Source organism: Alligator mississippiensis, chromosome 11 (genome assembly GCF_030867095.1).
Source record: "Alligator mississippiensis isolate rAllMis1 chromosome 11, rAllMis1, whole genome shotgun sequence".
NCBI classification, from domain to species: Eukaryota; Metazoa; Chordata; order Crocodylia; family Alligatoridae; genus Alligator; species Alligator mississippiensis.
Window position 1 is genome coordinate 11478734 of NC_081834.1, and position 26298 is coordinate 11505031.

Genomic DNA, 26298 nt, shown 5'->3' on the forward strand with positions numbered 1-26298 from the left:
GGAGTGGGTGGCTGAGCCTTGTTTCCTCAGAGCTGAGGTTTAATATGCCAGAGTATAGACATGCCCTTTGGGTTCAACTTCTTTACCTGTTTATCCCCTGAATTAAATTTGAGGGCCAAGAGGAGAGACCACTGCTGCCTTTTGGTGGGATGGGAGCTAATGGCCAACACTGCAGGAGACGGGAGTTGAAAAATATTGGAGAGTATCCTTGAGAGATGTGCTACTATCTCTGCTAGTGAAAGGGAAAAAAACCCCAAGATACGTCCCAAGTGAAGGTCAGCATCGTGCCAGCCAATCCGAAACAGGCCTATTTTAAGTCAGAGAGAAAGACACAGCCTCGCTGGAAATTTTTAGAAGAACAGATAAACCTCCGCCCTATGCAGAAAGTCAGTGCCTGCTAGTGGAAAATGCCAATGGTATACCAGCTGCACAGACCAGAGCCAGGGTTTTAATACCTGCTATTAGCTGCTGCTTCCTAGTATGGACATGGGCTGAAGGAGTTAAAAACCCCTTCCTACCCCTTCCCCCCACAAATTTCCAGCCTTGTGTTGGCAACGGCCTTGTCCAGACACCTGCAAGGGTGTGAGTTTCGCCCAGAGACACGCATCCCAGAGCTGGGGCTGGAGCGATCCCAGGAGCTGACAGCCGTGTCGCGTTATGGATTACACACACCAGATGCAAGGAGCTGGCGAGGTTCTGAAAATCTCAGTAACACTTTTTAATATACAAGAATCAAAAGTACAGCAGTTTTACAATGTAGGAAAATTTAATACATACTATATAAACAACATATTTACATCAGAAATCACTAGGACAGTGGTATTTTTTTTCACAAATATAAATTAATATTAATTACTGTGTTTTGTTTTGTTTTGTTTTTAAGTCAACAGGTTTAAAAGTCCCACAATTTTACAGTAAGAGTCCTTCTCTCCCCTGCGGGAGGGGGGAGCCAGGGAGGAAATGGATGCAAGTAGACTTAGGACTTCTGTGTGGACCCTTTCAATGGTCTCCAAGAGCTGTTAAATATCCAAGTTGTACTGTACCAACAAGACCTGCTGACACCAGGTTTTGGTCTGTGGGATTTCCATTGTCTAGCATGAATTTGCAATGGACTCGAGCTCTACACCATATCGAACAGGGTCAGGCTGAGAATGTCTTTAAAAAAGAATAAAGCCACACAAGAAGCTACTACTTTTTTTCCTGCTATGAGGCTACAGCCGATCCCGTAGCTGGTTTGGTAAGAACAGCTGCACCAGATGTTGACAAAAGCATCACACTGACATTGATGGATGTGGGCCTGTCTCCTCCCAACCCTATTGACATTCAGCTGACTATTCCTGAATCGTTGATTTTGCAGTCCCTGTTTTAGGGCACACATGGGAGGGCGATTATTTCTCTAGTGTTTATTTTCTCCAGCTTCTGTAAAACCAAAGCCAGCCAAGACACACCTGCCACGACAGAACTAAAAAGAATCCATAGTTCGGCATCAGGCAATCATGATTTCTGAGCGTCATTCTCAGAAGGACCTGGATAAAGTTTCAACTTTGCATTTCGCTTCTTTTTTGTTTTAAAAAGAAAAATCAAAACAATTTCATACTGACTGGAACTAGCCAGGGCCGAAGCCCTCTAGTCGGACACCGCAAATCCCTCTCTTGCGGGGGAGTCGCATCTGCTTTGCAGCAACCTTAACACTGGTCCGGCTGGTACTGCCTTTTGCTACAACTTTATGGCACAAACATTGGTTAGGATAGCAACATTTGATGAGTGCTAATGAAGAGTAAATCTTTCTCCACCCCGCCCAGTGAAGAGCTGCCTTCCGCATCTACACGATGAGCCAGCTCCTTTCTCTGAAAAGCAAGGACCCCTCTGCAAATGCCAGCATGTAAATGCTTGGCTGTCACAGCTTATTGGAAACGTGGGAGGACTGCTCAGTCCTGTCCCACCCCCTTCTCCCCTCTGTACCACAGCAACTTAACACTACCGGGACTGCCCCAAAGGAAGCAGCAGCTGGTTCCCCACCAGCCAGCAAAACCGTTTAGGTTTGCGGGAAGCTTACAAAGAAAAGGAAATTAAAGAAAAGGGTGCCAAGCTGCCAGAGACTGACAGGATGCACAACCTAATGGAGCCTGGTCCTGTCGTCCCATGATGCCCCCCATTGTCCCTTGGCACTGAAGGGGTTAAATGAACAGGACCGAAAAGCCGGATTCAGTGGCCCAGACGTGCCCTATGCTGGTCGTAGGGACTCCCCATCCCTTCACTGTTCCCAATTTGCAGCAAATCGCAGTGACTCTGTGCAGGCGCCCACTGAACCCAGACAGCTCAGTATATATGCAACGCACCATGATCACAGGCGTTTCAGAGCACTTAACTCGCTCGGTGCCAAGTAGACAGGAAATTTGGGAATTATTAGTGTTCATCTGTGTGCAATTTCCAAGTGGCTAACAGGAAAACTAACACCTTGTCCTCAACCGCCTACAAAGCAGCGAGGCATGCCCTTTACACCCACCTTTCAAGAAAATGCCATGATTTTGCCCAAATAAGGATCACATTGGCACCCTTCCAGCAGCCAGTGGTCTACCCTGGGCCTGCCTCAAGAAGAGCAATTTGCAGCCAGCTTCATCCTTAATATAGAGATAGGCAGCACTCAACAGGCTGGCTGCCGGGGTCCAGTCAGACCCTTGCATGTCACCTGGAGGGGCCTTGACTCCTTGCTGGAGATGACAGCTGCTTTGCAGAAGAAGCCCAGGCTGTGCTTGGCCAGGCGTCTCCGCTTTGCCCTCCTTTGGCTTAATAGGAGTATTGAAGCAAGTCCCTGCAGCTGGCTATTCCCCCTACACCACACAGTGTTTTCCTAATACTTTGAGAAGTGCAGCAATGCTGGACCAAGAACCATCCTTCTCCCTCACCCCATTACAAATTTGTGACCTGGAGCACCAAGGGTTGAAAGCAGAGTCTGGGACCCCTCTGCCTTCCTCCTTGCTCTGTTGCTCACCCAAAATATAAGTGCTGAGCTTTTGTGCAAGGTCCCACTGTAACACAGGGGTTCATTCAACACAGCCACTTCCAGCTTCTCAAGCGTTACTGCAGATTGCTGGGACTTTGGCAGAGGTGACCAGCCCGCTGCTTTGTGCAAACACAGATTACTCTGTGGAAAACTCTGGGCAGCCAACTCCATTCAGATTCAGCTCTGCCCTCCCCCAGGGACACCCGTGGGTGCCCTCTGCCAGCAAGCAGCACACTGCACAGCTTCTCATCCTCAGATCACTGGAAGAGGTGTGATCCATTCTGAGATGCAAAGTGGGGATGGATTTCCCCAGTGGCTACAGCAGGTCAGTGCTAGAGAGGAGAAAAGCTAGGATTCCTGACACCCTTCAGAACCATTCCTCTGCCCTGGGACCATGCAGCTTCTAGCCAAAACATGCCCCACACGAGCATCTGAAACATCCCGACTGCCAGTATTAAGTGAGAAAAGAGGGGTTTTGTTGTGGATTCCTAAGCCCATCCGCTGGGAAATACTGTCACTAACCCTCTTTGCCCCCTCACCCCCACTTCCCTTCCCACTGGGGTGAAGAGTGAACTGAGAGTTCATAGAGGGAGTCTGACCTTCACCTGCTCCACACCTCCAGTGGATCTGAGATTTCCCAGCTCCTGCCACTAAAGCTAATGTCTTCCACCCCCATCTGTGCCGCAGGAAGGCGTGATGACACAGCAAAGCAGAGCCACCCTCTTTGAAATGGATAATGACATGAGAAATGATAACGTGGGCAGGAAAGCAATGGATTGTCACCAGCACCTCCCTGCTCCTACCTTTCCAGTCACCCTGGAGAGGCCTCAGGCCCCCCCTCCTACTCCCAGCTTCCTCTCCAAGGCCTGCGAACCAGTTCAGTTACGTACTCCAGGAGGAACCTTTCGTCTCTCCCCAAATCTTTCCCACCCCGACCACGATTACATCTGAACCTCAGCCTGACTGGCCTCTCTCCACCCCACAGCAGCATCCGTCATGTAACATCAAGCACAGAACCATCCGCAGAGTCCTCAGCAGCATCGATCCACATACTTGGTTGTGGGGAAAGCTCTGCAGCTGTGAAATACTCACAAGAGTCTGTCAGATTTGGAAAACAAAACTCTAAAGCAAAGGATGATACCTGCACCTCCCAGCAAAGAAGGGCAACAGATCTGGTTCCAAAGCTCAGCTGGAGAAGGGGGAAGTCAACAAGGAATCCAGACCAGAACTAAGAGCTGGGGAGAGCCCCCCTGCCTGCTCCCTCAAATCCTCTGTCGCCCAACAGGATGATAGCAGCATGTTCAGAGTCTCCGGTTACCGGTTTGAGAAACCAGCTGCTCTTGCATCAGACCAAACATTTCAGACGCGCTCACTTCCTCCCGATCACTTTATGTTTTCCGCATGTTCCAGTTATAATCTGGATTGTTTTTCTGTTCTAATGACCTGTCCAGGGGCGACCGGTGATCGAGGGGCGACTTGGAATCGTGAGGGGATTTCTGAGACGGGGGCGAGCGAGGGTCCGAGACTTGGGGGTGAGGAAGAGGAAGCGGCTGTTTGTAATCCCCCGATTTGTCTATGTGGAAGGACCGGTAATGGTCCGAAGGTCCCTGGCCATGGTATCCCATGGGTGGCCTGTGATCTGACATCCTCCGGAAATCCTGCTGGTGGTAATTCTGGGGCCTGAACTCATCGGATCGTCGCCGCTTGGAGTCGTGATGGTGTCTAGACAGAAAACACAAACAGGAAAGTCAGCTCGGCAGCAGGCATTCGTACAGTTCCTCCCATCCTGAAGGACTCCACGTTTGGGCTAGTTTTGGCATCTGGATGACACTTTGGTGACTTACATAGCCCTGGAGGTGTGCTCTGCAGGCACACTGGACAAAGCACCTTTTCCTGAGGGAATGTAAGCAGCCCAGAAACGGCAGAAATAGTGCCATGGGTGGCTACTCGTAAACAACGGGAAAAGCAGACGCATCCTCTGCGCTTATTTATCCAACTCATTTGCACGTTAAGCAAATCCTAATTGCACACCATTACCTCACCCACTGCTAGCTAGGCTGGAAGGCAGCAGCTCTTCGTAACAGCCCACAACTACCCTGTGCAAAGTGCATTGGAGCACATTCAGGAAGCCGACTGTATCCAGCTGAAACTGCTGGATACAAATCAGGTAGACTGTCACTGCTCGATTTAGAGATTACATCCCCTTCCATCGCCATAAGGTCCACGGGACTTCAAATCATTACCTCTGTGTGCAGGGGAAAAAGAAACTAACCTTGGGACAGGAAGGGAAGGATTTTCAGGGTGAAGCCAGATGAAAGCTGGACATGGCTGGGATGACCAGAGAAAAGGAGAAACTGAAGGAAGTCATTTAAAAAGTTACCCAGTCAGCTTCCAACAGTGTTTGACAATTCCTGGTCAGGAGCACAAGCAAACTATGAGCTAACAAGGGATCAGCACTCTCTTATTTAGAGGTTAACAAAGGGGGGCAGGGGGAGAAGACAACTACAGTCCAGATGCCAAGACAGAAATGATGTCCAGCCCAGCGTAACCAAGCAAGCCAGAAAAAGAAAGAGAAGCTCAATTAAACATCAGGGCTTGCACTCGGACTGAACTCCACGCCAAGAAACCCAGGTAGGTCACTGAGCTTCTTGGCTCCCCCTTGTGGCAGCCAGGACATAAAGAAACCGGCAGCTTGGTGACTGGTTACCAGCTCCTTCCAGCCTGTTTGGGATGATCCAGATTAATTAGTTACCTGTCGTAATAATCTCTGTGTCCTCTGTGGTCTCGCTCACTATTGTACGGCTCATACGGCCTTTTGCGGGAGAGGTTATTTGGTCGGTAGTTCCCAGAGCTTCGGTGAGGGTCGCCGCGAGACCGGCGATCCCCATAGTGGTGATCCTTGTACCAATGCTGTTCGTACTGGTGATGCCGATCTCCACCCCAGACCTGGTTGCTGTTACCACCATAGTTAAACTTTCGATCTCTCTGCCAGTCGCCTCGATCTGCAATTTAGAAAGTATGGGCCTGATGGTTTCATTCAGGCATGGGCCTGATGGTTGTACCCCACCCTCCCTTCAAGTGCAGGCCAAAACATGACTCAGGCCATAAGCCTCAGTGAGATGCTTCAGTGTTAGTTCACCCCCTACTTGGAGCAGTGGTTTCTGCCTGTCTCATTCAAGATTTCAGTGTAGCTTTGTGGGTCTTACAGGGCTCTCCTGAGGCTTACACCCAGGGATGCTTAGCAAACTAGTAATAGCTAAAAAAATACCAGAAGGGAAGAGGAATCTTTAAAAGGGGTCTTGTGGCAACAAAACGAAATTAACTGGGACCAATATAATTCACATACAAGGGAAAATGTCCTAATTCTATTTTCCTATATTGTCCTCATTCCTGTAGTACCTGGGTAACTTATATGGCTAACATCCGGTTGATACTTTCTTTTGTCATCTCCTTAGGGAGACTGGGACACTTCCAACTTGACTGGATAAAAGCCCCAGAGGATTTACCGCTGGGAGAAGACCTGGGCTGGGGATGAACAGTGGAGCCAGGAGCACCTCTCTTTGATGCCCTGGTATCAGACTCACCTGTGTTACTGAAGTGTCTCTTGTTGGGGTGGCTGTAGTTATCCCGCTGGTGGCCATGCATCTGCTGCTGAGGGTGGGAGGGAGGCAGGTGGAGTTTCTGAGAGTGCAGGTTGTGAGGCATGTGAGACTGAGACATCACAGAGTCATGGCTGGAGCCTGACGGTTCTGGGCGAAATGGCTTTTTGGCTCCAGACATATCCTCCTTCTTCTTCTGCTCCTGGAGAGGTCGAGGGAGAGATTTGCAGCACAACAGAAGGCACAGAAACACCGCTCTCCACTTTAACTGCCAGCCAAATGCCTCCGGCAGGCTGTGAGCAACTGTTCTCCTCAAACAGCACCAATAATGTTAACAAGGGCTGAGGCAGGAGAGACTTCCAGTGAGGAGAGAGCGCTCTACCCAGGATAAACCCTCCCTCAATGAGGAGGCACGCTTCAGATCTTACCTCCTCCTCCTGGGACCTTTTCTTGTGAGCCATCTTGTAGAGCCTGTGCAGTTTTCTGGCATCAAATTCGGTGAACTTGGACACAAAGATCCATAGGTTCCTGAAGGGACATGAAGATTTTTTCTGTTAATTATGAAACAGCAGCATAACTTCTGTCTTCATCATTAGAACAGCGGTACAAAACACAGAGCTCGCATCCTTCACACTAGTTTTACCCGCACATACTGAAATGGCTGTTTTTTTGTTATTAAATTACATTGCACAAAGGAGAGAGTGCATTATATACATCGTAATGGTGCAAACAACAATCTTCTCCAAATGTTATTTATAGTAAAAGAGCCTGAAGGCCCCTGCTGAGATCATGACCCCAGAGTGCTGGGCACTAAACTAAGACATTCCCTGCCCCGAAGATCTCACCGTCTAAATGTACAAGATAGACAAAGGATGGGAGACGTGACACACTGGGAGTTATTCGCCCCACTTCGCATATGAGGCACCAATTCACTAAAATTGAATGCCAGAGTTTCATATGGCTTATAAACTACGCTAAGAACTGGACCCAGGACTCCAGAGTCCCACTGCAGCAGGTTAGCCACAGATTTATCTGTCCTCCAAGACAGTCTTCCAGCTTTTCCATCAATAATCTTTGGTCTGGTCTCTCCTCAGATGGTGAACCTTAACAACAGACCAAAGGAATTAATAAATATGGGCACAAAGACTGGGGAAAAATCCCTTTCATCTTGGAAGGGGAACTGTCAAGACTAATCCACCCACCCATTTTAAAAGGGAAAGTGCCCTCTAGCTGTGCTTCTAATTCAACCTCATGGGAGATTTAAAATCCAATATCCTTTCCTTCACTGATGTTATTAAACTACTTTGTCTACTCCACTCAGGTGGGACAGTAGCTGTCACCTTTCTGGTTTTTATATAATGGTATTTCAAGATCATATCTGAGTGGCAAGCCTAGACAGAAGAAGTTAGGAGTTTCAAGCCAGTTCCTCAGACCGGAGTACCCCCAGGTCTGTGTACCCACCAATCTGCATCTGGTTTAATTAGAAGATATAGTAGGCACATCTAGCTTAAGAGTGGTTTGTTTCAATTTAGCTCAAGCAGATAAGGAAGTGATTTAGACTGATATTAGTATCTCTTACACATAAGGGTATGGGTCAGGGGTTAGCAATGGAGCCCCGGCCCATGGAGCCCAGGCTGCTTGCGGCAGGTGGCCAGGAGGCTACGAGCCCTGCTGCAAGCAGCCTGGGCTCTGTGGCAGGCAGCAGCTGCCCAGAGCCCAAGCCAGCTGCAGCCAGGAGGCTGCAAACAGCTGCATGGGGCTCCACAGCCCCCAGTGGGTTCTGTGGCCATGGTGGCTGCACGCACGGCTTGGGGTGCACCCTGACCTCTCCCACACCAGGTGCCCCAAAGTGAGCATACGACTGCCACTGTCATGGAGTCAGGGCTCCAGGCCCTGGTGCAGCTGTTTGAAGCCTCCCAGTTATCTGCTACAGCTGCCCAGACCCTGGGCCAGCTGTGGCAGACAGTCTGCAAACAGCTGCGCCAGGCTCTGATGCCCTGGCTGGGCTCTGTGGCATCGGCAGCTTCGTATGTGCCTCCAGTCGGACGGCGGGGGAGGAACCAAGGTTGTGCTGCCCCAGGCCCCTTCCCTGCCATGTGTCCCAAGGTGCACGTGCACTTGTCCCCAGCAACAAGGATTGGGCCCCTTGCAGCTCCCCCACCATCTATCTTTGGCACACCCAGTCAAGGCGTGGGTCGAGGCCGGGGTGTTTTTGGTACTCTGGCCAAAAACACTGCTGACCTGGGTATAGATAAAGCCATCATCTCAGACCTGTGGAGTCTCAGCCCCCCATTTCTCAGTGGGTAACTCTAGAACAAGCTGGTGAGGAAGTCTGGGAATGCCACACAATCTGGACTTCCTTTGCCTCCAGGACTGTAAAATCCAGCATCCTCTGCACACTCCTTTCATTTCCATATTCACAAACTCACCAAAGAAACCCAAAGGGCGTGTTACCTTCTCCACAGCTTAATGTGATCCTGGTCATTATACGCTTTAAGGCACTCTGAGATGCGATCCCCAATTTTCAGGAGGCAGGTGCGGGTGTGCTCCAGCTGTTCCTGCACCATCAATCCCTTATCTGGCTTATCCAGTTGCTTCAATGCCTTCTTCACTGGCCTCATCCTCTCTTTGCACTTGGAGAGGCAAGACAGAGCAGAACTTTGTTAATTTTTTTACTGGTTTTGCTAACACTTCTTGGGCTCATCATGGCTGCAGAAATTCATTCATACTGCCTCTTAGCTTTCTCTGCCTTTAAAATAAGGAGATGTACGCTACAGAAATGGTCATCTGTAAGACACTTTATGATGTAATGAGGCAGAGATGACAGTCTCCTCACAACCATTTACTTACCCAATTCCCTTCTGGAGGCCAATCATTTGCTCTGCAGATACTGAACATGCACTGAGCCTACTATCCTATGGCTCACATGGACAAGCAGGGAAGAGTTGGAGCATGTCTGCACTAAATTAAAGGCACTGGTTCAAGGGGCATTCAATTTAAAACTGCTTTAGCCAATTAGGAGAGTTTTACTTATTGCTTTAACAAAACTGGAAGAGGAGAAAGGAAACCATCATTATTTTTTACTTTCTGCATGTGACCACGCTTTGCACGTAGTTGGCAAGTAACTTGCGTGCTGACTGTGGGTCTTGGTTATAACAAAGGAGAGAAATGCATAAAAAATTAAGAGAGGGACCAGAAAAATCACAAAAACCAAGGGACAGCTGGGGCAAATGTAGTACTTGAAACCAATAAAGTCATCTTCACAGGCATCCAGATTTCAAGCTCATATCCCTTTAATTATGTAAGGCAAGCAGATAAGAGTCTAATGTAACAGACTGTCTTTGGGTCTGGTATTGCAGTCACCTATGCCAGGCAAATGTGCTGCTGCAGCACCCTCTGCATTGCTGAGTTTCCTTTACAGAGTCTGGAACGCACTGGCAGTCGACCTGGCTCAATGAGCCACTGCAGCTCCTCCAGGCCATAAAAGGTGCTTCTCAAAACCCGCCCTTCTCTATGCCGCCAGCACAGGAATAACCTATTAACTCCTTGGTTACTGAAGGAAATGGCCCACCACACACAGCTACAGAGTCACAACCTTTGGCTGATGACTGTCAAAGGAGCCATGGGAAATGTAAACCTTTAGTATGGATGAAGAGGGTGCTGCACTGCCCCTTCTAAGCCTCCATTTTACGTTGTTTTGGATGGAGGGATGTAGCAGGCATTACCAGTGCAACTACATGGGGCAGAATTTAGAAGGGAGGTAACTCAAATCTCTGCTGCTTTATTTCAACATTGTGATTGCTTTCTGGGAGGATGGAAGCACCCAGGTCCCTATTTGGAGTCTTCAGCATTCCTCCACGGCAGGGCCCATGTGAGATCAGCCATCTCCACCCCAGGTGAAGGTCTGTTTGGAGTCCTTAGGGAGCTTATTCACAATGCTCTCAAATTAGCTGGATGGAACTGCTGCTAAACAATACAGAGAGCATGTTTCCCTCTAGAATGGAAAGCATTAAGTCTACAAAACCCTCAAAGGCTGCCTGTGCAGAGAGGAGTCCACATTAGGGTAACAATTGGTAACTATGTTGTGGCACCTTGGCACTTAGATTAATAAAGCCCCAGAGAGTAACCAAAAGTGATAACTGAGTGACGGCACATCCTAGTTTTCCCTCTGCAGCTCTGGTCCCCAAAAGAAAATACTTACTATGCTGAATGTTTCTTGGTCCAGATCATCATCCTCATCTTCGCCAATGGGGATGGGTTCACTTCCTGCAGTAATGTGCACAGGACCCTGAGATCTCGTCCCTTTACTTCCAGATTTTGCATCACTGCTTTTGGCCTATAAGAGAACAAAACTCTTGATTTTGAGTGGTCCCGCTAACTATTCTCCTTGCCTGCCTGTCTTATTGAAAACAGGGGATGGGAGCCCAAGAAGGGTGGCTGTGCCTAAAGGAAACGATCCTTCGGACACAAAGCAAGACGATCCCCGAGCGAGGCAAAAGAGGGAAAGGAGCCAGGAGGCTTCCATGGCTGACCAGAGAAATCCAGGGCAGCCTAGGGCCAAAAGGGGAGCACATAAAAAGTGGAAACAGGGTGAGATCACTAAAGATGAATATACCTCCTCTGCTCGTGCCTGGCAGTTAGGCAGGCCAAAGCTACCATGGAGCTGAGGATGGCAACCCAAGTAAAAGACAACAAGAAATTGTTTTTTAGATATATTGGGAGTAAAAGGAAGGCCTAGGGAGGAATAGGACCCCTGCTAAATGGGCAGAAACAATTGGTGACAGATAGGGGGGACAAGGCTGAACTCCTCAACGAGTTCTTTGCCTCAGTGTTCCTAAGCGAGGGGCACGACAAGTCTCTCACTGGGGTTGTAGAGAGGCAGCAGCAAGGTGCCAGACTGCCATGCGTAGACCCTGAGATGGTGCAGTCATTTGGAAGAACTGGATGCCTTTAAGTCGGCAGGCCCGGATGAGCTCCATCCGAGGGTGCTGAAGGCACTGGCCGACATCATTGCAGAGCCACTGGCAGGAATATTCGAACGCTCGTGGCGCACGGGCCAAGTCCCGGAGGACTGGAAAGGGGCTAACGTGGTCCCCATTTTCAAAAAGGGGAGGAAGGAGGACCCGGGCAACTATAGGCCAGTCAGTCTCACCTCCATCCTTGATAAAGTCTTTGAAAAAATTATCAAGGCTCACATTTGTGAGAGCCCGGCAGGGCAAATTATGCTGAGGGGAAACCAGCACGGGTTTGTGGCAGGCAGATCGTGCCTGACCAATCTAGTCTCTTTCTATGACCAGGTTACGAAACGCCTGGACACAGGAGGAGGGGTGGATGTCGTATACTTAGACTTCAGGAAGGCCTTCGATACGGTATCCCACCCCATACTGGTGAACAAGCTAAGAGGCTGTGACGTGGATGACTGCACAGTCCGGTGGGTGGCGAATTGGCTAGAGGGTCGCACCCAAAGAGTCATGGTGGATGGGTCGGTCTCGACCTGGAAGGGTGTGGGCAGTGTGGTCCCGCAGGGCTTGGTCCTTGGACCGATACTCTTTAATGTCTTCATCAGTGACTTGGACGAGGGAGTCAAATGTACTCTGTCCAAGTTTGCAGATGACACAAAGCTATGGGGAGAAGTGGACACGCCGGAGGGCAGGGAACAGCTGCAGGCAGACCTGGATAGGTTGGACAAGTGGGCAGAAAACAACAGGATGCAGTTCAACAAGGAGAAATGCAAAGTGCTGCACCTAGGGAGGAAAAATGTCCAGCACACCTACAGCCTAGGGAATGACCTGCTAGGTGGCACAGAGGTGGAAAGGGATCTTGGAGTCCTAGTGGACTCCAAGATGAACATGAGCCGGCAGTGTGACGAAGCCATCAGAAAAGCCAATGGCACTTTATCGTGCATCAGCAGATGCATGACAAATAGGTCCAGGGAGGTGATACTTCCCCTCTATCGGGCGCTGGTCAGACCACAGTTGGAGTACTGCGTGCAATTCTGGGCGCCGCACTTCAAGAAGGATGCGGATAACCTGGAGAGGGTCCAGAGAAGGGCCACTCGTATGGTCAAGGACCTGCAGACCAAGCCCTACGAGGAGAGACTAGAGAAACTGGACCTTTTCAGCCTCCGCAAGAGAAGGTTGAGAGGCGACCTTGTGGCTGCCTATAGGTTCATCACGGGGGCACAGAAGGGAATTGGTGAGGATTTATTCACCAAGGCGCCCCCGGGGGTTACAAGAAACAATGGCCACAAGCTAGCAGAGAGCAGATTTAGATTGGACATTAGGAAGAACTTCTTCACAGTTCGAGTGGCCAAGGTCTGGAACGGGCTCCCAAGGGAGGTGGTGCTCTCCCCTACCCTGGGGGTCTTCAAGAGGAGGTTAGACGAGTATCTAGCTGGGGTCATCTAGACCCAGCACTCTTTCCTGCTTATGCAGGGGGTCAGACTCGATGATCTATTGAGGTCCCTTCGGACCCTAACATCTATGAATCTAGGTCATAAATGATACACTGCTATTTGGCAAGGGTTTTTGCGGGTTATCTTTTCATAGATTGCAAGGCCAGAAGGGACCTCGGAAGATCATCAGGTCCAGCCCCCTGCACTAAGTAGGAAAAACAACTGGGGGTCAGGTGACCCCAGCAAGGTGACTGTCCAGTCTCTTTTTGAAGATTTTCAAGGTAGGCGATTGCACCACCTTTGGAGGGAGCTTATTCCAATCTGAATGCCCTAACTGTGAAGAAGTTTTTCCTAATGTCGAGCCTGAATCAATCTTCCAGGAATTTATGGCCAAAAAATCCCCAGTGGGGATTCCCTTTTGCAAACAACTCAATCCTCTGGTGCCCTGGCCAGGAAACAAACCCAGGTCTGCCACATGGCAGGCAAAAGCTGTACCACTGATTCATCAACGCCTGGGCATTGATAGCAACTGTATTTATGGGACCAACTGTATAGCTGGGAGAGAGAAACTTCTGGGACTTCTGCATGCCAGTACACAATGGTACCCAAAAGCCTGTCTATGTCCCTCCTAATGCTACAATTGGTCCAATAAGACAGCAGCCACAAAAAAACCTTCCCCCTCAGATTCTTCCTGGATATTACAACTGTAACATCACCCCAGCACTGTTATTTCCCATTCCATCTGAAGATCTCAGGGTGTTTTCACAAGTGAAGAAATTAAGTTTTATGTCACCCTTGTGTAATCTGGATACGAGTGAACTCATCTGCAAGGACCTGCGGACAGAGTACATTGGAGATGTGGAATGTGTGCCCCTACGAAGGGTCGGGTTTCAGCACAACGGGAGATTTAGAAGGGCTTGCAGCTCCATTTGAAGTCAGTTGGAGCTGCGTGTCCTCAGAACCACTGGAAATAAAGCTCAATTGCTCTGAAACTGGGTATTCAAGATCACTGGCCACTACTGAAAATTTTGACTTAAGTGCCCGAGGTTACACACAAAATCTTTTAAGAGCCATCAGCACGACTATTTCACAGCTCCTGGTCCTCAGTGTTAGCTTTGAGGCCAGGTTGCACCTCAGTGGAAAATGAACTTTACACCAGTATTTTCCAGAAGATTTAAGCTTTGACTTATGACCTCAATTTCAGGATGGACTGAGTATTCAGTACACATCTACTCCATGAGCAGGTGCTTCTAGAAATCATTAGGCATCCTTTTGTCTAGTCTGCATCCTGCCCAGGGCAAGTGACCAGAAATTCAAGTAGTGTTTTAGCCATGCTTTGTCCCAAGTCTGACACTCGTGCTGAGAGAATCAGTCAGTGGATATGGGAGCAGACATGACATCACATCGTGGTGTCTGTGGCTCTTGGATTATTCTGGGTAGATTTTACTTAGAGGGGATTGCATAGGGACCTGCCAAGCCCAGGACCAAAGTCCAACACCCTCAGGCTCCCGGCTTGTCTTGCTCTGTTCAGATTTCAGCTATTCTTCTGTTTTCCATAGGGGTCTGGGACACACATTGCATAAACTGGTTTGAGCCAAATCAGTTAATTCTGATACTACATTCAAGCAGGTTCATCTCAGACCAGTTTCAGACATTTTCAAACCGGTTTATGTGCACTGAGCATCTGTTCTGTTACAGGTTTAAATCAGTTTGTGATCACTTAAGCCGGTTTGTGTGTAATGTCTATCCCTAGCCTTGGGGATTCCTCCCTCTCTTTCACTTTCAAACTCTGAAAATATGTCACTTTCCCATTCTTCTGTGCAGAAATTGTCTTCCTCCTTCTCCAGCTAAACCTCTCCATGAACTTCTGGGGGCTTGAAGGGGGAATAAGCCCTCTCCTGAATATTATCCTTTGCTATTTCATCCCTCTCTCAATTATATAGCTCTACAAAAATCAATACGCAACAACAGACCTGGGATTTGAATATAAATCCTGAACATGATTTAAGGCCTGGAACACCTGGATCTAAAGGCTCCACATGAAACACAGCCAGTACCTTCTCTTTCTTATCCTTTGTCTTTTTTTTCTCTTTGTCGCCTTCCTTCTCCTTTTTAGTGGTTGTCTGTTTCTCCTTGTTCTCTTTGTTCTCTTTCTTCTTCTGTTTCTTTTTCACTGGGCTCTTTTCCAAACCATCCTCCTGGAAAATCAGTTACAGCACAGATTGAGCTATTGCTCACAAAACCAGAGTCCCTCACTTCACACACCCTTGCTTCTATGAAGCACATGTTCTTGAACAGCAGCTAAGTCTTCCAGCTCACTCAGTTTTTCCTTGCTCCTTTTAATCTGACAGTAAAGCCAGTGCAGTAATCTGCTTAATCCCCTATAAACTTTCCCTCTTAAGGATATGAATTAAATCAACCTCAACCTGTAGTGGGCTGGTGAAATACAAACAAATATACTGCTCCATAATCCAATTTACCTGTCAGGAGTACAAATCAGATAGCTCTTAACGTAGCAACTGATCAGAAGCACGAGCAAACCTTCAAACTGCATGCCAAGCCATGCACACACAGACTCCCTTTCATGGAACAACACAATCTTGATAAACTTTGCTTTTGCTAATGGTAAGCTTCCTGATACGGAAAGAATTCTCTCCTTTACAGGGTCAGAAGCCTTGATCTATATCAAAGCTTTATTACCTCCTCCATGCACAAGTGATTAAGCCCACTACTTGGGCAGATCTGCTAATCTCCTATGGAAGTTTAACACTAGGTTTTCTGGTGGTCACTGGAAGCATTTGCTCTTGGTGCTGTTCAGCCTATCTTCTGCAGCACCAATGTAGTTCAGAAATACTTGGAAAAACCACTTCACCTTGGATTCACCCACCTTGACTTCACCCTCTTCTGATGGGTTGTCCGAGTGCCGAGGTGAGGACAGTTCATTCCCATGCTCATCTTTGACTTTAGGAGCTTTATTCTCTTTCTTTACACGTGGTTTCCTCTTCTTTAGTTTGCTCTACGTAAAGAGAGAACCCAGTTAGGAAACAGCTTCAGCCACAGCTTCAGCCAGCTTCCTGGAAAGAGAAACGCCACTTTTCCTTCAGATGCTCTGGGCAATGGAAGGTGGCAGCCAAGGGCAAAGAGCACCACTAATGGGCTGTGAGAACCCACTATCAGCCAGCAGCTCTTATGTGGGCTAGAAAGAGAAAATGCATCAGAGGCCTGAGGGAGCTATCCTGAGTGCAAACAAACCTACTGCGAACGAACAGACCGTTGACACTAAAATGCTACTGATGGGACTGAGAAAAACTTAGGGCCTGCTACCATTAGGGGGTCTTCCAGTGAGTCACACATCAAAAGCCCTCACTTATAGGTAAGAAAAAAAGTGACAGGCCTGTAAAGTTAGTGTAGGGCCATATTGGGTTCTCTGTGTCTTATCCACTAATACCCCCTCCTTAATCTCGTTTTAGTATGATGAAGTGATCAGAGTTCAGACACATCCATGAACCCCTCATACAAACTATTTGATGAGTTGGACATTTGGGTCGTGTTGTTTCCTTCTACACAATGGCCAAATGCTCGTGGGGACGCTTGGCCACACTCTCACCTCTTCCCCATCTTTCGTGTTTTCTTTCTTCTCCAGATCTTTCTTCAGCAGTTTCAGCAGATAGTCGACTCGGGTCTGGAGCTGCTTTCCCTGAGGTTTCTTATCTGTCTCAACAGGTAGGATCTTTTGATAAAACAAAACACCAACATGAACCTATCAAACCATGAAGGGAACAGGTACACACTTCTAACGCCCTTCCTCCCATCCAGGAAAGCAGAGGAGCCTCAGGGAAGCTACTTTAGCCTGGCTCCCAGGCACAAACAGCGCTCAGCACAAAGCACTCTCGAGATGTGAAGAGCTACCACACCTTGACTGTTACTGAGGTGAAAGGGTATGTGTGAGCACAGTCTGCTAGGACCCTCCATTATGGGTTACAGGAGGCCCTCTCCAGCTTGATGCGAGTCAGAATTAGAGGAGTATTTCTTTAACCCTGCTGAACTCCCGCAATTGTGTCTGTGGCATTCATTTCAGTTTTAAATTGCTTTTCTTTGCATTGCATGAGGGAACTCAGTCACATCACGACTTAATCTGATCTCTGCTCCTGCACGTCTGTATCCACTAGCAGCGGCATCACCTGAAGTCAAAAGTTGACCCCAGAGCCTGAACCACTGTCATTATACTGAGAAGAACTCTTTATACTCATTAGATGTGCAAGGAAACAATCACTAGGGCCAGACTTCGTAATACTGTGCAGTTCGCCACAAATACCATTGTCACTGCTTTCCTCACACGTCGTTACAATGTGGTTTATATGGTGTGGTTCAAAGCAAATTCATTGCCAATCAAGTAACATAACTCTGGTTTCTGGTTTCCACCAGGCACGATGCAGCATTCCACAGAGGTCACAGTTTTCCTCAAATTGTTTTTCTGAAGCAGTTCTGAGAACATTTGCTTCTGAAGCCAAGCAAATGTGTTCTCCTTGAACTTGTCAAGGAACCATAGCAAGCAGCATCCTGAGACCTACCTTATCAGCTAACTTCAGTTCTGGGTCCGTTTTAATTAGCTCCCAGTTTCCATAGCCGTGCTCATAAATTCCAACTAACAAGCGAGAATCCTCCTCCACTCCCCAGTCAACATCAAAATGGGCAGCTTTGACACGACAGGTCAGGCAGTATCTGAGGGCAGTTCAAACACAAGACAGGGGTGAGGGGCTCATTCAAGGCTGTGGTGTAAAGTAAAACCATATTCCCGAGCTATCTTTTGGCCATCGCAAAACTCAACCACCCCCCATCTGTGCACCCAACTGTCCACGCTCACTTCTTCCTTTCCTCAAGGTCTGTGGGAATGGATTTGTACAGCATTTCAAACTCCTCTTCGTGCTGGATGATGGATTTGACGTTGACTTGGACTCCAGAAATCTTGATGGTTGGGCCCCTCCTTTTCCCAGGCCCTTTCCCTGCTCAGAAGCAACAAAGATTTCAATGTAAAACATTAATGAACAGACTGGAAAAATTTCAGATGCAATGATGGGCTTTTAAGTCCTCCCGGACCTAATCTGTAGAAGTATGTACAAGACTTTGGCCCAGTGCCATGGCAGCACTGGAATGTTTCTGGGTAGTAATTGACAGCACAGATCTAATGAAGGATGCATGCTCTGGGTTGATTCCAGCCCAGAAAGCAGTTAAATATGTCCTGGTTTTATGCTTGGCTTCATGCGCCAACCTGAAATAAGCTGATGACTTATTTCTCTCATTATAACCACCATCTGAAAGACGCAGGGATTCAAAACTGGATTAGCTTTCTACAGGTGAGAGAAGCAGCAAAATTTAAGCTAGCGCTTATTCTTCAGTGACAAGACCACTGCCCGTATTGTTACTAATCTGACCCACCATCTCATCTAGAACAGGGATGCTTCCCCCAGTAGCACCGTGGATCGACACAAAGACGTCAGTGGAACCAGCATGCAGTGCTTTCACTCACCCTCACCGGGATTTTCTTTCAGCTGCTCCTCATATTCTTGCATCGCTGACACGCAGCTGTTGTGAATAAGCTCCCCCAAACGTTTCAGATCGGCTACAGACTTGTCCACCAGCTCAGCATCCCGGGCAATGCACTCCAGCCTGAGAAAGGGAAAAAAAGGACCAAAGGCTTCAGGCTCAAACTCTGGCTGCTAACAGTGCTCAGACTATATAACTCCGAGCCTCCTTGCTAACTGTACATGGTATAACCTCCCCTGCATGAAGAATTTCTCTCTGAGCTTTTAATAATCCATCACATTGCACACAGTCTATTTTTCAGGATTCAGGCATGATGCTTTCCAGATAAAACTGACCAGTTTCTATTATACTTGGGAAAACATTTATTTTTAGCTCCACTTTTTTTTTTCTTTTTACATTAGCTGCCCTTAACTGAGAGCCAAAACATCTCTCCCAGTGTCAAGGGCATCTCTGAATTAGCTTTTCATGCTACGACTCCCAAGTTTCTCACCCTTTTTTGTCCAGTGCACTGAAATTCCTATGTTCATCTTTAACAAGGGTTAAATCCTGGAGTAATACTGCTTAGTTGAAAGGCCATATTAAGCCTTAGTGTCATGTTTCTCAAGCTTTCTAGATGCAAGGCACCCCTCAATAGACTCGAGGCACCCTTTGAAAATGCCATCTCTTAGTTTTCACTCTTTTTTGACTACAGAAAAGTAATAGCACAACTCTTCTGTTGCAAAAAACTCAGACAACAGGTCAGAATGTTTTTAACACTATGGATTCCTGTTTGAAAACTCTGGGTTGATCTCATTAATCACGTGTGCCCACCTAACAGTGCTAACATTGTGTGGCACCCCACAGCACCCTTGAAAGGATCTCAAGACACCCCATGGAGCTGCTGCCTTAGTGTTTCAAAGTTCAGAACAGATGAAGCAAGAAGCAAGTTACTGCTTAATTGTGGGCTGGACCAGGGTAAAGCTGTTTAGCAAGATGCATGCATCGGCACCCTCCACACATCCACTGTGCTGGATTAAGATACCAGATTGCAGGAAGGATGCAGAAGATGGGATATGATGCTACCTTCCACAGAGCCATATACAGGAAGGACCCAGCATCCCACAACACAATGCGACATTCCCAGTCCCAAAGAAATACTTAGAATGAGGCATCTCTGAGTATGCCTGGCTGTAAACAAGTTCACACCAAATCCACTACAGTTGTTCAACAGGGCAGGTACATCCTGCACGTAGCCTACTGCATGTAACCAGCAGCTGCAGAGCTGCCCATTAATTGTATATTAAGCCATTAGTTTATCATGCTCTAAACGTAATGCAGCCAACTCCACTTAAACTGCCTGTGGGTTGTCTGAACAATTCAGTCCTCTGGACAACAGTGGACTTTCCCATTGTTAAAGCATAGAGAAAACTCCTGGATGCATCTGGAGACTCAGTCGTTGACTATCCTCTGTTGCTCTAGACTTTCCCTGCACTATCTGAACTCAAGATAAATGCTCCCTGCTCCCAAACACTCTGTCCCCCACAACAGAGCTGAAACTACCTAGGATAAAACGACAAGGGTAATAATGACAAGGTGTAAGGGATCCTGACATCTCAGAGCTTAAGGTGATGGCCACTGGGGACAAAAGGACATTTCCCCTATGGTACAGTAGAGCATGATGTTACTGTAGATGACTTACAGATCTTCACTGAAAGCTTCTCCAGTGACTACAGATGCCAGATCAGGCAGACTGTGTTTCTGTGCCTCCAATACAGAACTCCTACTCAATTATCCCTGAATAGATGGGCATCTGGCTGGGGTCATCTAGACCTAGCACTCTTTCCTGCCTATGCAGGGGGTCGGACTCGATGATCTTTTGAGGTCCCTTCCAACCCTAACATCTATGAATCTACAAAGACCCAGTGAGGCTTTGCTCCGTCCAAGCAGCCCAGGGCCTATCTACTACCTTGGAGACATCCATGGACCGAGCAATGCATGGAGATTCTCATGTCACCAGATTTAAAAGTCTCCTGCTCACCTCCCTCAATAACATCACATTTATAAATGCATTAGCCCAGATAACTTTTCTTAAGAGCAGAATCAGTTTGACACTTACCTTTCAAGAGGAAGCCCAAACTTCTTATAAGCCTTGATAAACCTAAACAAAAAAACCCAAATCTCAAAACAGAATCAATGTAATATCCAGCCCTACTTCTCCATGAGTCTTTGATTCTCTAGGATTCATAAAAGGGGTCCTAAATGTTAAATGCATTTGAAACATTGAGGTGTTTCATGAGCTCCCACATCCTTTTGTCCGGTCTTCCACTGCCTAAGCATCTCACAGAGCTGTTTTGCAAGGTTTAATTCATTAATGATGGCACAGAGCTTTGTAATCCTTGGCTAGAAGGAGCTGGAGGAGGACAGAGGGTTACTATTAATGCTGGGCATTTGTCATAGTGAAAAAAAAGGACAGTCATAATTTTAGTTAAAAAGAACTGTCTTGGCTCACACTGTGCTAGTAATTATTAAGTTTATTTTCCATGGAGAAAAGTGGTGTTAAATAAATGTCATTAGTAATTTCAAAGTTTATGCTGTAAACATAGAAAATCACTGAAAAAAAAGAGCCAAATGTGGAGCCATCTAGCAACCAGTCTTGTTCATTAGCAGCCAGACAAGGCTGAAATGATTTTTATTTTTGTAAGGCAGGGCGGGGACTCTTTTACAGTCACATGGCGCACGCACAGCTACAGATCTAGAGTTTACCAACTGTACCCCAGACTGAAGAATACTTCCTCTCTGAGTAGTCCCAATGACTTCAGCGACCGATTAAAAAATAAATAAAAAAGGAGTAACGGCTTCAAAAAAAATCCACCCCCAAAATTCCTGCTCACTCAGCTTTCTCTGCTTTCTAAAGAGTGAACCTCTAACTATTATACAATGAAACACACTCATCTCTCCATAGAATTTCAGGAATGGTTTATAGCCACTGCAACAAGCTAGTTATCGCAGATGTAAAATCCAGGGGCACAAAGATGCAAGGAAGTTGCAGGCTTGGGACCAAGCCTTGGGATGAAGCTACAGGCTTGGGACCAACTGGCTAAGCAGAAAAGGACCTGAGGTTACAGTGGACAATAAGTGGACAATAAGCTGGATACAAGCCAGCAGTGTGCCCTTGCTGACAAGAAGGCTAACGGCATACTGGGCTGCATTGGTAGGAGAGTTGCCAGCAGATCAAGGGAAGTAATGATTCCCCTCTATTCAGCACTGGTGAGGCCAAATCCGAAGTCTTGTGTCCAGTTTGGGGCCCCTGACTACAGAAAGGATGTGGACAAATTGGAGAGAGTCCAGTGGAGGGCAATGAAAATGGTGCAGGGTCTAGGGCACATGACTTATGAAGAGAAGGGAACTGGACTTATTTAGTCTGGAGATGAGAAGACAGAGGGGGGATTTAATAGCAGCAGGGGGGTTCGAAAGAGGATGGAGCTGGACTGTTCTCAGTGGTGGCAGATGACAGAACAAGGAGCAGAGGGCATCTATACATGTGCCCTGGGGTGGAGGGATTGGGGGAATTTTAATTAGAGTGGTTCTGAGAGTCACTCTAATTAAAACACCCAGTGTCATGTGTATTCAGTGTCCCATGCTTCAAAATGGCGGCAGAGGTACTTGAACTAAAGCTCATGGGAGCAGATGTCTGGCATGCGTCTAGGTGCCCAATAGGCTCAAGTTGCAACAAGGGACATTTTGGTTAGACATTAGGAAAAACTCTCTCACTAGGAGGGTGATAAAGCACTAGAACAGGTTACAAAGAGAGGTGGTGGCATCTCCATCCTTGGGAGTATTTAATGCCTGGCTAAACAAAGCTCTGGCTGGGATGATCCAGCTGGGGATGGTCCTGCTTTGAGCAGAGGGTTGGACTAGATGTGACCTCCTGAGGTCTCTTCCAACCCTAATTTTCTATGATTCTGTGATTCTAAGTTGGTGAAAACTCAAGAAAGCCTCTTGTCCTTCTCTGGCCGGGCCTTTGGACACTGCCTTCCAATAAAGAGCCTTTGGAAAGGCTTAAGAGGTTAGAGATAGTTCCAGCTTGGAAGTACAAATGGGATCCCTTGACCCCAGCTGACTTGCTGCCCCTTGGGCAGGGGGCTGGACCCCATGGTCTTACGAGGTCCCTTCCAGCCCTAATGTCTATGAAATCTATGAAAAAGGTGCCTTGGGATTCTGTGCGCCAGCCAAACTGATACATGTAATATGTTGAGGGTGGAGGGTACCTCACTATCACACCAGTTATTCTTGGGTTACTATTCTTGACTGAACATACCAGTTTGCCTTTTATTTAAATTAAAACTGAAAGGAAACGTTTCTTCTTTGAGGTGAATTTGGTGCTCAGGAACATTGCTTTAGCAACAGTGTCAAGACCAGAGATCTTGGTCTGAGTCAAGTGGCAGTTCAAGCTTCCCACACGCACCCTTGCCTAAATGCTGAATTAGGCGTACCCACTTGGAGGCTGGCAATTTTAGGAGTGTTTTTGGAGAATTACAGGTAGGTATCTTGCTGGAGCCTGACTAATGACTTTCAAGCTCATTTCAAAGGCCATCAGCTGGAGGCAAGCCCAAGAGCATGGAAATTCAAAAATGACAGGAGCCAGGGAAACAGAAGTCCTCCTCCTCACAATTCCTGCATTAAAATAACAACAGCCTTCTAAAGGCACAGAGACACATGTAGTGCCACCCCCTAGAATGGATTAATCCCAGAATAAATGTTTGCTCCCCCAAAGTATAGAGGACACCTGAGAAGAGAGATTTTCAGAAGATGGTGGCTCCAGTCCAACTAAGTGATTCAACACTTGCAAGTGCTTTACTCAGGAGGGAGGGACATAACCATGGTCATGTCTGTATCTACACAAACTCGCTCTTCTCCCCGTCTCCTGCACACAGCACTGACCTCCTGATTTCAGCGTCGGTGAATCCTTCCACAGTATCCTTCCTCACGCTCCGGGGACGGCCTCTGCGCTTTGGCCTTTTTTCATCATCAGTGTCATCGGTCTCACTCTCCGACCCGGAAGACCTCTGAAGCCTCCTCTTTGTTTCAGCATCTGACTCACTGTCATTTGTCTGAGCCTGAAACGTGGCAAGAGGGCAATACTATGGTAATAGGAACTACTTTGCTATCTCATTCATTTTTTTTTTTTGCAAGGCAACCAGCATGCAACTCTTTGGGCCAGGCTAATTCCAAACACCTTTGTGATAACACTGAAGGTCCTGAAGTCAAACTCATATACACCAAGGTGCCAGTGATGATCTCCACTTTCCCAGTTTCTAGAAACCCGAAGTCCCCAAGCACTGAATCAAACTGCTTTTACAGGTTTGAAGTCAACGCTTCCTATGCACCTTATCTAAAGCATGGGAATGAAACACAAGTTCCCTGTACTAATGGAGTTTCCTACTTAAACACCTAACTTGGAAAGGGTGCTCTCTTTTCTGGAAACCATGGTGAGCTGTGAAGCTCAGTGAGGAGATGGAAAACAAACATCCTGGAAATAAGTAAGGTTGCCAATAACAGTGCTGTTCAGAGTACTTGATAGCCCACTGTCAAACAACCACACATGGCAGAAATGACCTAACAATTGCTGGCTCTGCCAATTCCTTTATTTCTATGAAGACTACCAAAGTGAAGTGCCCAGTGGAAGGAGGGGCTCAGCTGGCCCTGAAAACACCCACAGACCTAAGTGGAAAAGAAGGAGCAGTTCCCTTTCAGCAATTTGTCCCATTTAAACCTCAAAAATAATCTCATATCTAGCCTCCGCCAAACAGCTTATTTGGCCTTGTGTTAAAATCTAGATGGATTCCACAGCTTGTATATTTTTTTTCTGTAAAGCACAAGATGAGTTGGACACATTACTATTTCATCATGGATCCAAAGGTTGTACCACAGACCCACGGTCTAACGCATACGCCACACAACAGACCTACCATCTGATTTCCACTCTGTCTCAAATGCCCTTTGACAGGGATGGTCTCAGATCCAGAAAACTATTCACACCAGAATGCCTTCTCCCTACTTTCTGCCTCCTGTGATATTCTCTCCCAGCTCCCCCCGGTACACGCTGTACCTTTTTGGTAGAGCTCCGGATTCTGGGTAACATGTAGATTTCCTCCAGCTCTTTCTGTCGTTCCTCCTCCTCAACTTTCTTCCTCTGCTCCTCAGGAATGATGTCATCCCAGTCCCTCTGGGACTTCTCATCCAGCTCAGTCTCCTCCTCCTCCATGGTTGCAAAGTTGGCCACCTTGTAAGCAAAGTCACACCCTTAGGGTTGGAAGCACCCACTGGCAATCTTACCAGAGATTTGTTAGTCCCATCTCAAGTTCTCTCTCGAGGAACTTTGCCAAGGCTTAAGTAATTACTTTAAAACCAAAGTCTTTCTGTTCCTATTTTTGCCTTCTCTTCCAACTATCAGTAGGAACATGAAATTTATAAGTAATATTGAGGCTTCAGCCTCAGCTTCTGTCAGGTTAGCCTCTTAGTTCCCAAAGATAAGTAACTCGTGTATTTTCCCTTCCCCAAGATCACTTATAAACATATCTCTAGTTTTTCCCATGCATCAAACTCATCAGACCCTCGCTGGGTAAAGAAAGTTTCTATTTGCTCCTGTAGAGCCTGCCAGGAGATTGGTTAGAGCCTTCCCATGGGAAGTCAATGTGGGGCCGGGCCAGTATTGGTCCGATCAGTCCCTTCTCAGTGAACTTCACTGATGTTGAATTTGGCAAGGGTTGCTCATAAACCCTCAACTCACCCACTGCTAGGGAGACAGACAGTCCCTCTCATTCTCCTGTCCTTAAGAAGCCTATCTGTTCTATACCTTGAATTGGGACAGGAGCTCATCCGTGGCGCTCGTGGACACTTCGTTCTCTCGTGTTTCAGCCAGGCGCAGAATCTCATCGATATCCATTTCCTAACAGGCAGACAAGAACAGTGTAAAACCAGAGTGAGATGGAAAGGAATGGGAGGTTTCACAGCTATATTTGGGGGGGGGGGGGGGGTACGATGGCTAAATATGCCTCACATGGCTATGAACAAAACAGAGGAGGTTTGGGAGACCAGCTAGTCATCTGTAGATACTTAAAGGGTGTTATGACTGAGGTCAGGGATTAAAACCTCTTAGGTAGTACAGGAGTATAAAGAGGGCAATTATTTGGGTTCATGAGCCACATAGGGAATTTTGCTGTGCTGTTGTGGGCCAGATAAGCAACCCAGTCCCTCTCTTCCCCCTGTAATAGTTCACCAAAACTCCCTATGGGGCCTTGGGCAGGCAGGGAGAAGTGTTTGGGAGTGGGATGGGTGGGCAAGGCCAGGATCACAAAATGGGGTTGTGGGGTAGTGACAGCACAGGGCTGAGTCCTGGGGCAGAGCTGCAATCCATTGCCTGCACGCCCCTGCGATGGGTATGGGCTCCATAGGCAGACATGCAGGGAGTAGATCATGGCTCTGCCCCAGCCCAGACCCGCTCCCTGCATGCCCCTGCTCCTGAAACCCTCGTCCATCTCAGGAGCATGTGGGCAGTGGATTGCAGCTCTGCCCTGGCCCTGTGCTGTCACCACCCCAAGATCCCAGGGTCTCCTCCCCCTGCCCATCTTGCTCCCAAACACCGCACCCCACCAATGTTCCCTCTAGAAGGCAGCAGTCCATGAGCGCGCCGCCTCAGTCCGGTGTGGGACACTTATTGAAGGGGGCTGGAGGTCGCAGGTTGGAGCTGAGAGGCTGGGGGCCGGAAGCTGGGGCTG

At 47.6% G+C, this 26298-nt stretch overlaps 1 protein-coding gene across 10 annotated transcripts in view; it reads right to left on the reverse strand.

Moving 5' to 3' along the window:
* Positions 1 to 703: 703 nt before the first annotated feature.
* Positions 704 to 26298, reverse strand: part of CHD2 (chromodomain helicase DNA binding protein 2) — a 76029-nt gene continuing 50434 nt past the window's right edge. For 6 of the 10 annotated variants that reach the window (XM_059714578.1, XM_019477551.2, XM_059714575.1 and 3 more), the window contains 16 exons: positions 25377 to 25469; positions 24630 to 24803; positions 23462 to 23637; positions 20637 to 20678; positions 18525 to 18664; positions 17862 to 18000; positions 17569 to 17719; positions 16605 to 16727; positions 15870 to 16013; positions 15055 to 15195; positions 10805 to 10939; positions 9058 to 9236; positions 7032 to 7131; positions 6589 to 6805; positions 5757 to 6006; positions 704 to 4726 (listed from right to left, as the gene is read on the reverse strand). In XM_059714578.1, the coding sequence (XP_059570561.1) occupies positions 4393 to 4726; positions 5757 to 6006; positions 6589 to 6805; positions 7032 to 7131; positions 9058 to 9236; positions 10805 to 10939; positions 15055 to 15195; positions 15870 to 16013; positions 16605 to 16727; positions 17569 to 17719; positions 17862 to 18000; positions 18525 to 18664; positions 20637 to 20678; positions 23462 to 23637; positions 24630 to 24803; positions 25377 to 25469 (2538 nt within the window). In that variant the 3' untranslated portion in view covers positions 704 to 4392. The remainder of the gene's footprint in view (positions 4727 to 5756; positions 6007 to 6588; positions 6806 to 7031; positions 7132 to 9057; positions 9237 to 10804; positions 10940 to 15054; positions 15196 to 15869; positions 16014 to 16604; positions 16728 to 17568; positions 17720 to 17861; positions 18001 to 18524; positions 18665 to 20636; positions 20679 to 23461; positions 23638 to 24629; positions 24804 to 25376; positions 25470 to 26298) is intronic. The other 4 variants (XM_019477553.2, XM_059714576.1, XM_006265406.4 and 1 more) reach the window with 2 other exon arrangements.